At 40.3% G+C, this 13,642-nt stretch overlaps 2 protein-coding genes across 11 annotated transcripts in view; one reads left to right on the forward strand and one right to left on the reverse strand.

Annotated features, from left to right (window-relative positions):
• Positions 1–117: 117 nt before the first annotated feature.
• ankrd13a (ankyrin repeat domain 13A) lies at positions 118–10,581 on the reverse strand. Its single transcript, XM_047381655.1, has 15 exons — positions 10,070–10,581; positions 8,387–8,522; positions 7,973–8,097; positions 7,832–7,877; positions 7,499–7,642; positions 7,216–7,405; positions 3,525–3,591; positions 3,330–3,411; positions 3,190–3,251; positions 2,967–3,097; positions 2,707–2,864; positions 2,520–2,627; positions 2,256–2,416; positions 2,071–2,135; positions 118–1,100 (listed from the first exon to the last, which is right to left on the reverse strand). Exons 1-15 carry the CDS (start codon positions 10,175–10,177, stop codon positions 902–904), a joined length of 1,782 nt encoding a protein of 593 aa, XP_047237611.1. The 5' UTR covers positions 10,178–10,581; the 3' UTR covers positions 118–901.
• A 1,921-nt stretch (positions 10,582–12,502) lies between these two features.
• The window catches only part of git2a (G protein-coupled receptor kinase interacting ArfGAP 2a), a 36,097-nt gene continuing 34,957 nt past the window's right edge, over positions 12,503–13,642 (forward strand). For 2 of the 10 annotated variants that reach the window (XM_047382715.1, XM_047382724.1), the window contains exon 1: positions 12,503–12,900. In XM_047382715.1, coding sequence (XP_047238671.1) covers positions 12,849–12,900 — 52 coding nt within the window. In that variant the 5' untranslated portion in view covers positions 12,503–12,848. The remainder of the gene's footprint in view (positions 12,901–13,642) is intronic. The other 8 variants (XM_047382717.1, XM_047382720.1, XM_047382718.1 and 5 more) reach the window with 5 other exon arrangements.

The raw sequence follows: 13,642 nt of genomic DNA on the forward strand, positions 1-13,642 counted from the left end.
TTCGTGGCTGGAGAAGGAAAACTCTGCTACATCGGTTTCCATGACATACGGCAACTCGACTCACAGATGAGACCGGTCTCTGCTACTGTATTTATGAAGAGAGGCGAAGCTGATCAGTGACAGGTTACAAAAATAAGTTCTTTATTACCTCGAGTGAAGTTTAGGCCTGGCTGCAGCACAGATTTGTCACCATGCAGATACTTGAAAAAAAACCATCTTCTACAGCAACATGCTTTTGTTTAACCACCTGCAGACCTGTACATTCACAAAGTACATCAAAATGCATTCATAAATGGCTTCATGAACCCACCACTCTACTCTGTTTTACAACTGCGTGATATGCATGAATAGTACCATTTTGTATCAAACATTTAACAGGCTATAATTGTTCTGAAACTCATAAATAAATCCAACATGTTGGACAAAAAAAAAAATCTATAAAGTTGGAACCCTGAGATTTTTCTTATTCAATGAGCCCAAGATTTCTGTAAGCAGTGACTCTGTAGGAAGACTTTGCAATAACACTCAAACAGAAAAATGTAATGTGCCAAGATAAAAAAAAAACAAAAAAACAAATCAGAGGTTGCATGTTAATAAAAAATATGATTAATACATGTGAATGCTGCTGTGAGTCTGAATCTGAAAGAAATAAAATCACTCTAAATGACCTCAACAGGCTGAATTAACTAAGACCAAAATAGGAATATAGGAAAGCGTACATTCTTATCAAAAATACCGTATGTTTTGGAAAATAATGAAGAGTTTTTATTGCCTGTTACAGTAAAAACATAAATCTGTGGTTGCATAGGTGGATTTAGAGAGGTTAGGAAGGAAAATCTGAGGTGTGGTGGTTGCTTCTGGTTCCAGGAAAGTTGTTTTAAAATTCCCTCTTTCTCCCTTTTCACTTCTCAGTGAGCGATAGCTGCAATATCCGCTCCAGCTCCTCCTCCTCCTGCTTCCTCATCTTCTCCTCCTCTTCTTGAGCTTGAGCAGAGAGCTCCATGGCCAGGCGTAGGTCTGAGTCCTGGCTGGAAGTGGAAGGAGAGCTAGCGGGGCTGACGTTGTCTCCAAAGTCGACCAGCACCCCCTCTGGGATACTTCTGGAATGACATTGAAAAAAAATGAAGTGAGATTCATCCCTATGGTTGCTCTTAATGACATCTGACCATGAATATACATAACCTTCTAAACGCTTACTGAAGAGAACCATATCCCTTTAACTTTACCAACTTTGTTTAATGTATTTTATTGGGGTTTTGATGTGACAAACCAACACAAAGAAATTGATAATTGTGAAATGGAAGGGAAAGGAAACATGGTTTTCATTATTTTTGGTTTGCACATAAAATATTATTTTAGGGGACATTTGAATTCAGCCCTCCTTTTGCTTCAGCTCCAGCTCAAAGCCTTTCAGTAGACGACTCTACCAGCTTTGCACATCTAGCTCCTGAGATGTGTTTTACTAGCTTCTCTTTGCAAAAGTACCTCAATTCTGCAGCACTAACAGGTTTCTTCCAGCATTGCTCTGTATTTAGCTCCATCTATCTTCCCATCAACCCTGACCAGCTTCTCTGCCCTTGCTGAAGAAAACCAGCCTCACAGTATGATACTCCCACCACCATGTTCACCATGGGGATGGTGTGGTGTGTTCAGAGTGAAGTGCAGTGTTAGTTTTCACCACATATAGCATTTTGCTTGTAGGCCAAAAAGCTTCATTTTGCTCTCATTGCTCTGATGGACATGTTTGCGGTGTCCCCTACATGTCCGGTGGGAAACTGCAAACACGATTTTCTTCCATTTTCAGATGATGATTGAACAGCGCTCTGGGACATGTACGAAATTTAGGATATGCTTTTAAACAAACTTGTCCTAGTGTCTTGACAGAGCAGCTGAGGTTAAATTACACACATGTAGACTTGGATGGTAGCAGTCTGTGCTGGATTTTATTTAGGGGTATCAGAGTAAAGGAGGCTAAATACAAATGCGTGCCACATTTTCAGATTTCTGTTTGTATAAAAATGCATGCATGCTTTTGCAAGGTGATGTATTAAACTAAAAACCTGGACCTACCTGTCGCTCTGGCTGCCTGTCATTGCCTGTGGAAGTTCTCCATTAGCATCACTCCAGCTCTCCTCCTAGAAACACACAAATAACAGGGGCATTTAGAAAGGAGGAAGCAGAGCATTGGGAAATAAAGCTGTGGAAAATATGATGCACTACTTTTTGCATCAAGTAGAATCCAGGAAAGCTCTGACCTGGCCTGAGCCTCTTTGAGAGTCGAGGAGGCTCTGATGGATGGCATACTGCAGAAGGTCGTCATCATTGTTGGACATTGGCACGTGGCGGCTGACCCCTCTGCGGTGATAACTCTGAGGTACCTCGAACACTGAGGGGCATACCTGAAATGGAGTTGGAGCTGTGGGAGGGGGAGCAGAACCGAAAAGAGAACAAGGTGCTAAGGAATTAGACACACACGGAGGTGGCTTTTAAGACGGCAAATGTTCTGGATGCATCGCTACCTGCAGCTGCGTCGTTTTCTTCCGGAGATGCTGCCTCCTCTTCGGTGCGACATTTGTTCACATTACCAAATGTAATCCTGGCATTCAGCACATGAAACAGGGGAATCTCTGAGAAGAAAAGAAAAACTATGTTTCTTTAAAATGTTACTTTTATTTAAAAATAAAAATCGCAGGTCTTGACTTATACCTATTTTAACTGGAAATCCAGGGGGAAACTTAAGGGTTACAAAGTCTCTCAATCGTGCAAAATGGGAACTGGTTCGTGCCATGAGGTCAATGATGGGGGTCACCTGCTCCACCAGGGACAGAGGATGCTCCTCACTCATCCACAGTGTTCCTTTGAACCTATTTGAAGCAATATTACAGAAGACATTCATGGTATATGCTCCCTAAATGATGAAGACAGCACAGAAAAAAAAAAAACCTAAAACGGACATTTTTTCTTACTTCTGCGTTCGAATAGTCAGTTCAATGGGACGGCCGATGTCTCTGTTACCCAGGTCAAAGTCGGGATTAAAATATTCCTCTGGAGTGATTGCGGTGGGGTTTGTGGCTGTGGCATACTCCAGAGTTAAGTTCTGCAAATCGAAGCAACCGTCTAAAATGAGCCATTAACTGTGGGCGAAACAAATGGTTTGATCTTTAATCGACACTGAAATGCACATCTTACCCCCTGTGCACTTATGTGCTGCTCCACAGTCCCCAGCAAAGACTCTAAAACATTCCTTTCACCTTTGAATAGAAACGTTACGTGTCATTTTATAAGTCAGGAGAAACAAATATCAAGTAAAACAAATGTTCTCAACCTACTTTTAATCCTGGCTTTCTCCTCGTCTGTTAAATGCTCCGTCCTCGTCCTGATGACCACGTTTACGTTGTTCACACTGAAAACCTGAAGGAAAAAAATGAATAAACTGAATGTTAGTATCATTCAGGCTGGCTGCACAGGTGCTGGTGGAAATTGAGTTTTTGTTTTTAAATGGCAGTTCTATAACTGTTTCTAACCTTTGCTTCAAACCCATTGACCACTTCTGTTTTGTCAGTTCTCCAGCCCAAAATCCCAGACTTGCATCTGTTGGAAGAAAACAGCTATTTAAGAAAACAAGACAACATGACGGATATTTTTGTCATTTTAGAACGATCTTTTAAGTCTTATAAATTATAAACAACTGAGATGGAGCAGACTTTAATGTATTTTTTCTGGATTGTATGTGAGAGACCAACCAAAAGTACTGCATAATTAAAAATAGCTCATGGTTTTCAAATCTTTACTCTGCTACCCCTAAATAAAATACAGTGTGTCAAAATAAGGTGAGATCTTTTCATGTAATCTATGGAACATTTAGTAACTGCTCACAGTTAACTCCATAAAAATTACAATAAATACCCTTATGTGTAATCCATGGAATAATTATTAAAATACACAGTTAAAGCAGTAGAGAGTGAAACAAGCATATTCTCATATTCTGGGACTGAGAGACTGGAGAGGCCTGTGAGGAGCCACTTTTTATCCGTCTTATCTTTTTCAGAAATATAAACAAGTGTTTCCAAAGAAATTATGATGATTTTCCATTCTTTTACAAGTATTAAATGAAATTAGTAATCTTTGATAATCAAGTTAAAAGATGTATGATTGAAATATGGTCAAGGACTGATAATTAAAGTAAAACACATTGAGGTTTGAAACTCTCAATCAGCTATATATGAAAGAGATATAATGTTGGTCAGTTGTAATGTATGAATAAAAAGAATGAAGTGATGTTTTGCAACTGTGTTTTAGAGTAAATGCAGAAAGCTGAGAGTGGAATGTGTAATACTGTGTAAAGTTTAAGACTGAGCAGATTAGGGAGAGGACTGTAGGATGACAAGGGGTGACGAGAGCCAGCTGCATGCTGACAGCGAATCCTTTGAAGGCCAGCGCAAGGAAGGGAGGAGGAGTCTACAGCCAGCTGCGTGGCTATTACCGGCACCTCCAAGGCCGAAAAACAGAACCAGAAAGTCACGATGACCATGACTAAGTATTGAGCAATAACTGAGAAGCCTAACAAAGGGCTGACTGATGAAAGCATCGGCACTATAAAAGCAATGCTGAAGGAGGGAACTGCAGTTGTTTCCTCGCAGAAGACCAGCGAACAAGATCGGACGGAGAAAAGAAGCTCAGATGGAAAAGGACCAGAGACACAGCCCCACTGATCGACTGCATTAAAAAGAGGATTAACCTGTGTTCCCCAGAAAGGACTGTGCCTCAAGATTAAGAATCTGATTTCATCTAAAGCCTTTTTATCCAGACAACAGAAGTGAACTTGATCGGTGAACAGCTGATTGCTCTAAGTTTCAGGCTTCTAGAAGTCCTGAATCAACCTCATTTATGTCTCCGGGTTTCCTTCAACTCTTCAGCTTCTGGAAACTACTGTCTTCGGAGACATATGACAACAAAGTTTCTGTTTAACCATCGAAACCTGGAGCATCAGTGCCTGACACTTAAAGGAAGAAAACTGAAGATTAAGTCGTATTCCCTTCAAGAAACCACTTGATGTTACCAGAAGAATCTTCTCCATCAGGTGCATGGATGAACCTCCGTCTTCAAAGCCTCTCCAAACTCACTAGTTTCAGCATCAGGGAAAGACAGGTTGAGTTGATTGATTCATTTCTATTATTGAAATTATTTTGTGTTGCCGAATTTAAGCTGTTACTGACCCCTGCAAAAGCATTACTAATTAAAGAAAGTATATACAATTCTAGTTAAATCGTGGACATTCAATTATTTGAGTCACAGTATTTTGGTTTTTCATTGGTGGTAAAAAGTCTTGTTGCCTGGTTCCAAGATATTTTAGGAGGTTTTTATAGGTTGCCTTAGCCAAGTTTGTTAAAACAGCGCCCTTGGGGCTCGTGCTGAGCTACTAAAATTAACCTTGCCCATATACCAAGAGCCAGTTGTAAATTAGGGAATGAGCAGCCGTGAACAAAAGTGACTGTTGAAAGTGTGGATGACTGTGATAGGCTACTCAGTCGTCCAGACCTCCAGTTGAAGAAGGGCGAGACTTTTGTATGAAGGCTGTCAGAGGCTAGGCGAGTCATTTCCCGACACCAGATTAAACAGAACTTTCAGTAAACCTGCTTAGTAAGACCTTTCAGGTTTAGGGAAGTCCGGACCCGTTGGATGGAGAGCTGGATTGAGCAATCCCTTTAGACATGGGGAAGTAGGAGGGAGGGGTTAGCTCATCGGACAACGAAAAGTGCCACCAATTTATCTTAAGGAGTCGTCTAATTAGTAAATAGAGTCCACCTATGTATAAGAAAAAAAGATTTAATCTCAGGTTAAATCCAACTGTTCTGTGAAGGCCTCAGAGGTTTGTTAGAGAACATCAGTGAACAAACAGCATCATGAAGACCAAGGAGCACAGCAGACAGGTCAGAGATAACGTTGTGGAGAAGTTTAAAGTAAGGTTAGGGCATAAAACAAAAATCTCACAGAGCCCTGTTCAATCCACCGTTTGAAAATGAGAGAACTTCAATTTCAACCCTTTAAAACATGGTCATCTACCTAAACTGACAGGGAAGGACAGGAGAGATTCAAATCAGAGAAGCAGCCAGGAGGCCCATGGGCACTCTGGAGGAGCTGCAGAGATTCACAGTTCAGGTGGAAGAATCTGTTGACAGGCCACCTATTTGTCATGCACTCCACAAACATGGCAAGAATAAAAGAATTGCAGAAAGACAAACATGAGAAGTCTTGTTTGCTAAAAGCCCTGTAGATGACAGAGCAAACGTGGAAGAAGATGCTCTGGGCAGAGGACACGAAAATCAAAGTTTTTGGCCTACATGCAATTGGCTGTAAGTTGAGGAAAACCAAGGCTGCACATCACACTGGACACACCATCCCCATTGTGACAATTGGTGGTGGCAGCATCCTGCTGTGGGGATTTCTTTCTTCAGCAGGGACAAGAAAACTGGTCAGATGATAGAAGGATGGATGGATCTAAAAACAAGGCAGTCCTGGAAGACAACCTGTTAGAGGGTGCAAGAGACATGGGGCAGAGGTTCACCTTCTAGCACAACAGCGAACCTAAAAAAAAGTCAGAGCTACAATGATCAAACCTTCTTCACGTGTTAGAACAGCCTAGTCAAAGTTTAGACCCACACTGAATAAAAAGACTTGAAAACTGATTTTCAAAGATGTCCTCCATTCAATCTGGCTAAGCTTGAGGTGTTTTGCAAAGAATGGGCAAAAAAACAGTCTTTAGATGTGCAGAGCTAGAAGAGACATCCCCCAAAAGACTGCTGCAATTGCAGTGCAAGGTGGTTTGCAAATCTCCGCACTTTTCAGATTTGAAAAGTGTACGAAAACAGTGTATCATTATACTCTTCACAATTATCCACTACTTTGTGTTGGGCTTTCATGTAAAATGCCAATGAAATACATTGATGTTTCTGGTTGTGAAATCACAAAATGTGGAAAAGTTTAAAGAGTACGAATACTTTAGTGGGTGGTTGTGTTACTATATCCACTCATTCAGTCCATTTAACACACAGATAAGACAAATAAATACTACAGACATTTGAAAATTGTAACCATGAGATGAATATTAAACTTGCTAAAAAATCCCTAAGTTGGGACCACAAACATGAATGATTAAAGAACATTAGATCTATTTAAGTTGGGAGTGATGACAACAAGAAAAAAAAACCTCCTTGCCTTTCAAAAGCAATATCCTTTGTGTCCAAGTAGGTGTTGACAATAGGTGTTGTCAACCTTTTGGCGACTTCCTGTTCTGCTGGCTGCATCGACTCCAACGTGACGTCTTCCATTTCTTGGGATATGTTGAAGCGTTCTGTGTCGACTACGCCGTCCTCGTGGTTCACCTCCATCAGCTCGGCGTGGGAATCTCTCAAAAAAAAAAAACAAAGCAGACAGTTTTACACTTTATTATATGTAGGAGTTTAAACACACACACACACACACACACACACACACACACCATCTCCTTTGAAGATGTAACTCCTACGACCTCTAATCCAGGTCATGTTGTCGAAACCCAGAAGGGTGGCATCCACTCGCAGGCAGGCACCACTTTTCCAAATGCGACAGACATCACTTGGACAAATTCGGGACAGAAGAGGTACTGTGAAACAACGACACAAACAGTGGAAAGAATGTCACTCTTAGCTAAACAGAAACAACAGACGCAGGTATGTCGTTTTGCCTGAATGACCTGATGGAGCCTTTATGCAAAGAGCTCTGGCTGCCTGAGCATTAGGGAAAACTTGGCTGTGCCTTTATAACGAATATAAAACACAACAAAAACTCTTACTCCAGCTGGTGAATTCCCACTTCATTTCCATGTAAAAGTCTGGAGACTGGGAAGAAATAAAAGCAAGGTCATTTTTATTCTTTAAGTAAATACGTCCAGAGTTACAAACATTCTGATTAATAAAACACTATGAAGAAAAACCTCCTTGATCTTCAACAGCAGCTCAGGAACTCCTCCCAGAGCAGTGGAGGCCTTGAGGTAGTCTCTACGCTGAAGCACTAACTGAACCATTTCTGGGTCTCCGGTGCTGACGGCTTCCTGCAGCACTGCAAAGATACACAGAAGTGCATGGAAACCACAACGCCTGTTAAAGTATCAGTGTCGGTCCCACTGGTATTGCAGTTATCCATTAGAAAACCTCAGTGATGCTGATGGCGACTGTTTTTCTGTAACTGCGGGGATTGTGTTAAGCATCTACATGAAGGTCCATTACCAACAGATGAGGAGGGAATTTAGGAGGTAAAATAACAATGAATCTGATGTGAAAAGCTCATATCTAAGAGAAGATGAAAGACACAGTGTTTCACAGCATTGGTTGATATTTAGCAGGCTAACCTGTCCAAGTCTTGGCATTTTCTTTTGTCACTGAAGCACCATGCCTCAGAAGAACTCTCACTAACTCCAGGTGTCCAAGCGACACGGCCAGGTGCAAAGGTGTCCGACCCCTGGGGTCAACAGCCTCGATGTCATCCTGAAGAAAAAAAAAAACAAAAACAAAAAAACATACAGTAAACATTCCAAGTGCAGCAATTATGTCACGCAGTATAGGCACATTTAAGAGGATCACAACAGATCACATATTTGACAGAATTACATCCCTCTGCAGTTGTACACCCTTTAATTTAGACATTGGCTGATAATTATACAGTCCTGCATCCAATACACAAGCAACAAGTTTGTTTTATTTTCATTTGAGTCAGTCCGTAATTGACGTATAATCATTGGTTAGTAGTGCCAAAGACTACAATACAGTGCATCTCAGTAAATATAATTTAATTTAATTTCAGCAATTCAGTTCAAAAAGCAAAAAAACCATAGATTATACAGAATTATTACAAATAGAGTGATACGTTTCAAAAATGTATATCTGTTGATTTAGACGATTAAGGCTTTAAACTAACAAAATTTCAACAAATTTGCAATAAAACGTTGCCTTCAGCAAGTATGGATTATTTGCCCTGGTGTCTCTCACCTTCTTCTTGACAATGCCAAATAATTTCTGTATAGGGTTTAGGTCAAGCCAGTTTACCGACCAATCCAGAACAATGATAGCATGGTCATTAAAGCAGGTAAGTCGTACATTTGGGTGCAAAGTCCCGCTGAAAAAAATGAAATCTGCATTTCCACTGAGCTTGTCAAGAGAGGAAGGTCTAAAGTGCTCCAAAATGTTCCGGCATGGAGCTGCGTTTGAACTTGATAAAACACAGCAGACCAACGTCAGCAGATGACATGACTCCTCAAACAGCTTGGACTGTGTACCATTTGATGTCCCTGAGCATGTCATTCATCTGTTTGCTACTTGCAGATTGGAATACTGTAACTCCTTGTAGTTTGGCTTGGACCAGTCCTCAATCCATCGTCTCCAGTTAGTCCAAAATGCTGCTGGTCGTCTGCTGACTGGTACAAAACTTAAGGAGCTTCGTACAAGCTTTATAACAGTTATAGCCCATGTCATGGACACAACTCTATGTGGATGCTCTTTAAGAACTGACTGCAGCTGCAGTCAATGCATTGAATGGCCCTTGCTTGTGAGACTGCAGTTATCCCTGTACTTACATTTTTACCACAGTTTTTCCTTCCGCTCAACTTTCCAAAAAATATGCTTGGATACAGCACTAGGAGCCCAGCATCTTTAGTATGGCAGCTGGACAACTGTAAAGTCAGCAGTTTTCCCCATGTTTCTGCAGGCCATAACTGTATTCAAACTAAATGTTAAATTGGTTTTATGTGATATTCTTATTTTGTGAGGCTGTAATTATCCATTCGCTGTAAGCCATGTTCGTCAAATGAACAAAAATGTATGTAATGAAGCTATATAATATGCGGGTTTCACTTTTTAATTAAAGTTGCTAGTATGTCAGCTGATCAGTTATCAGGTAACGTTAGTGTGACAGCAGAGCATCTGTCAACACCTCTGGCCTACTTTAACAGGCTACACACACACACACACACACACCGAGCAACTAGCCACTGCTTTCATTTAGTGACGTTAGCAAATAACTTGGTGTTTCTACAAACCTGCTGTAATCCTATTTGCTGTTCCAGTTTCCTGTAGTCGTTCTCCCAAACTGCGGAATGAAGGGGAAACTTCCCTCGGATGTCTTCGCTAATGCTAGCCGTGGACATCTTCCTCTTTCTGGAGTTCTTCACTGCTGACAGCGTCTGATTATTTCATCCATTAACGAAACGGTGGCGGCTACGCGCTAATTACAACCAAATGTGCGCCATAACTCCATCGCTTTGACCGCAGGCAACAGGAATAACACTCAGTCCGGTGACTAACTTCTGCCCTCAAGCCTTCCTCTAAATAAAACTTTTGAACAAGGAAGTGCCAGGAGCAGCACCTAGCAACAACAACAGGGGTGTCCTACACAGGAAAACACTCACAGTACTAATGGTATCATCCGAATCACACTTTAAAACTGTCATTTATTTGTTCGCCTGAATATATGTTGTTGTCGTTGATGTAACACAGCGACGGATTTATCAGCCTCAAGCATCGTCTTTACCGAAAATAATAGACAGTTCCAGTGCGGACTGAACCATTTTCATGTCTGCACGGGGGGTTGGGAGGGGGTTAAACAAAGGCTTCCGGTGTTACACATCCGTAAATAAATTGGTTTCCCTTTAAACCCGATTTAATGTTAGGATATTATGACCTTTTTACAGTAAAACTAATAACGGTTTAATCCGTTGGTGTTTGCATGTAATAAATAATTTCCATATTTCCCCACGGACGTTTAAGTGTCGTCGGAAAATGGACGTTTCAGGGGAGGGAGGTTGGAAAAGTGAAACTGTCCAGCCTCCGGTTTGGCTCTTTATAAATGATCACAAAGCTTGTGCTCTAAAAACATTTTCACGAAATTATTCCATACTCCACTGGTCCAAGCCCAGTTTAGCTCATTTTAATTTCAATTTATAAATGTAGGTGTTTGACATAAATTTAAAGCAGGTATTCTTTTTATTTTATTGTTATCTTTTAAAGAGGATATAGACTTCAAATACAGAGTTGGTAAAACCCACATAATGTATGGGGATGGATGGATACAAAATCTAAACATGTTACATGGAATAGAATTCAGAAAATACAGATATTTTTGTCTTTTTTTCTAACTAATCAAAGCCAACAAATCAAATTCTGCATTTTCCAGACTGCGTATGAGCAGCAAGTAGCAAAAGATGAATATGAAAAGTGACACAGTGACAGAGAAGGTAATAAGGCAAGTGGCCAGGATTTCATATGAAAATGACCAGTATGGTTATGACAATCAAAGTGACGTTGCACATTAGTTGTACAAAAACTTGTTAATGTTAGTAATAAGTTAAGACATTTTTTCATTTTTTTGATCAAACTGACTTCTCAGAGGGATGAGAGTAGCAGATAGAGGTGCACACCGAGGGTGACATTCAAGAACCACCACTAATTATGTGAGACGGAAATTTTCATAAGGTCATTAGCTTTTTTGTGATTATACAAATAAGTTAAATTAAATTTTAAAATACTCTATTATTCACAAATGGAAATTAAATGTCGTTGTAGCTCATATTATGGAGTTTTTTTCAAAGAGCTGTTGTAGATGCTGATGGCTGTAGGTAGGAAGGATCTCCTGTAGCGGTCTGTCTTACAGCAGATCTGAAGAAGCCTCTGACTGAAGACACTCTGTTGTTGTAGGACAGTCTTATGAAGAGGATGCTCAGGGTTCTCCATAATGTTCTTCATTTTATGAAGAATCCTTCTTTGTACAATGATCTCCAGACGTTTCATTCCCTCCTTGTAGAAGGTTTTATAGTTGCATCTTGACTCCAGTCTGTTGTCCAGGTGAACTCCGAGGTATTTATACTCCTCCACCACCTCCATTTCTCTTTCCTAACTTACTCCAACATGCTGCCACCCTGAGCGGTGCAGTTCTAGAATACATATCTGAGTATAGGCATAAAATGTTGGCATTTGCTTGACCAATTATCTAGAAATATCACTTCATGCTTATTTGTAAAGACATGCCAAGGTACATCTCCTTTGGCTTTTTCCCATTTGTCCTACTTTTTAATCTTTAAAGACTGCAGGTAAATCCTGTAAAACACCTGATTGTTTCTTAAAGTGGTTGTTACATGTAAGTGCTGTCGTGTTAATAGGTTCAAAAATGTACGCAAATACATAGCGTACTGTATTATTTTTGTTAATTGTGACCCCTGCTGGACCCTGTCAGAAGGTGCATAGATCAAACTCACCTCCTGTGCAGAGGTACATCAATTTATGTTAACTCTTCCTGAATATCGCCTAACAGGTTGTGTGCCACCAAATATTTTGCGTTGTATTTATCATTTATCCTTACATATCGGTCTAAAAACGCAAAGGACGATAATTAATTCAGTATACACCAGACTATTACCAGTGGGCGTGGGTGTCATCGTTTTCTGAGCTTCGCTTCCTGACAGTCTAGACTCAGGGCTTAGCACGCACCGTTAGTAGGTCACAGTCGCAGCTGCTCCTTCTGCCGTCTAGAGGAGAAACTCACAAATGGGCGCAGGCTAGTTGGCGAGGCAGGTGGGTGCCTAGTCAGCTATACTGCGGGCGATAAGCTTGTTTGAAATATTGAGAGCTAATTGTTATCATGCTTGTGACACAAACTCTAAGGCTAGCAACAGCTAAATAAAGTAGTAGGTCGTTGTTTTTCATTTTATTTTATTTATTAGCTAAGTCTAGCTAACGCGGAAGGCGTCTTCCTTCAGTGGAACCAATGTGGTAACGCGTTTAATGCTCAGCACCTTTTAGAAGGCATTTCCTCCAGATTTAAGGATGTCTAAACGTCTGCGAAACACTGAGTTGTGCGCCGATTGCTGTGTTCCAGGTAAGCTCATTCACACTGAGGGTTTTACTAGGTTTTAATGATATTAATCTGGTGACTTTTGCTTATTAATGCATCAGGCTTGGATCAGATTATATCTGCAGCCCCGCGGCGGTTTCTGCTGCTTAGTAGTTCCTCGATGCAATGTACACAGACCAACCAATGATGTGTGTTAATGGTATTATAGCAAATCTGACTCCCTAGTATTTCCAATCTAATTTTGAATTCAAACATATGTTATGAAGTTTCAAATGTCAATTCCATGTTTCTTGATTTCGACTGCGTCCTTCAAAGTTTTAGTCCATTTCCACAATGTTTGACTGAAGACCTCTTACTGGGCCCTTTTGATTTATTTATTTATACAAATAATAAGGAAAACAACGACACGTGCATTTAGTGAGGACAAACACCTCTTCAAAAAGGGCTTCTACACTTGATGCTCTTTGCTAGATGAAAAGTCACAGTTTTACTTAGTATCTGACATTATGCATTCGATGAACAATCAGAAAAAGTTTAATATCAATATTATCACGTGTGATTTAACCTTTGGTAATATTTTCATGGTAATCATTAAAAGTGGTAATTGTTTTATCCCTAGCCTGAATCTAACACTCTCCTTTAGTAGAGCTTGTTTCACTTGTAATACATCTGATTACAGTGTAGTTGGCAGGTTAGTGCATCAAGGTTTAAACTAAAGCTTAAAAAGTTACTGCTTCAAAGTCTTTAGTATGTCAAGTTTGATGTT

This window comes from Girardinichthys multiradiatus, chromosome 12 (genome assembly GCF_021462225.1).
Source record: "Girardinichthys multiradiatus isolate DD_20200921_A chromosome 12, DD_fGirMul_XY1, whole genome shotgun sequence".
Taxonomy (NCBI): Eukaryota; Metazoa; Chordata; class Actinopteri; order Cyprinodontiformes; family Goodeidae; genus Girardinichthys; species Girardinichthys multiradiatus.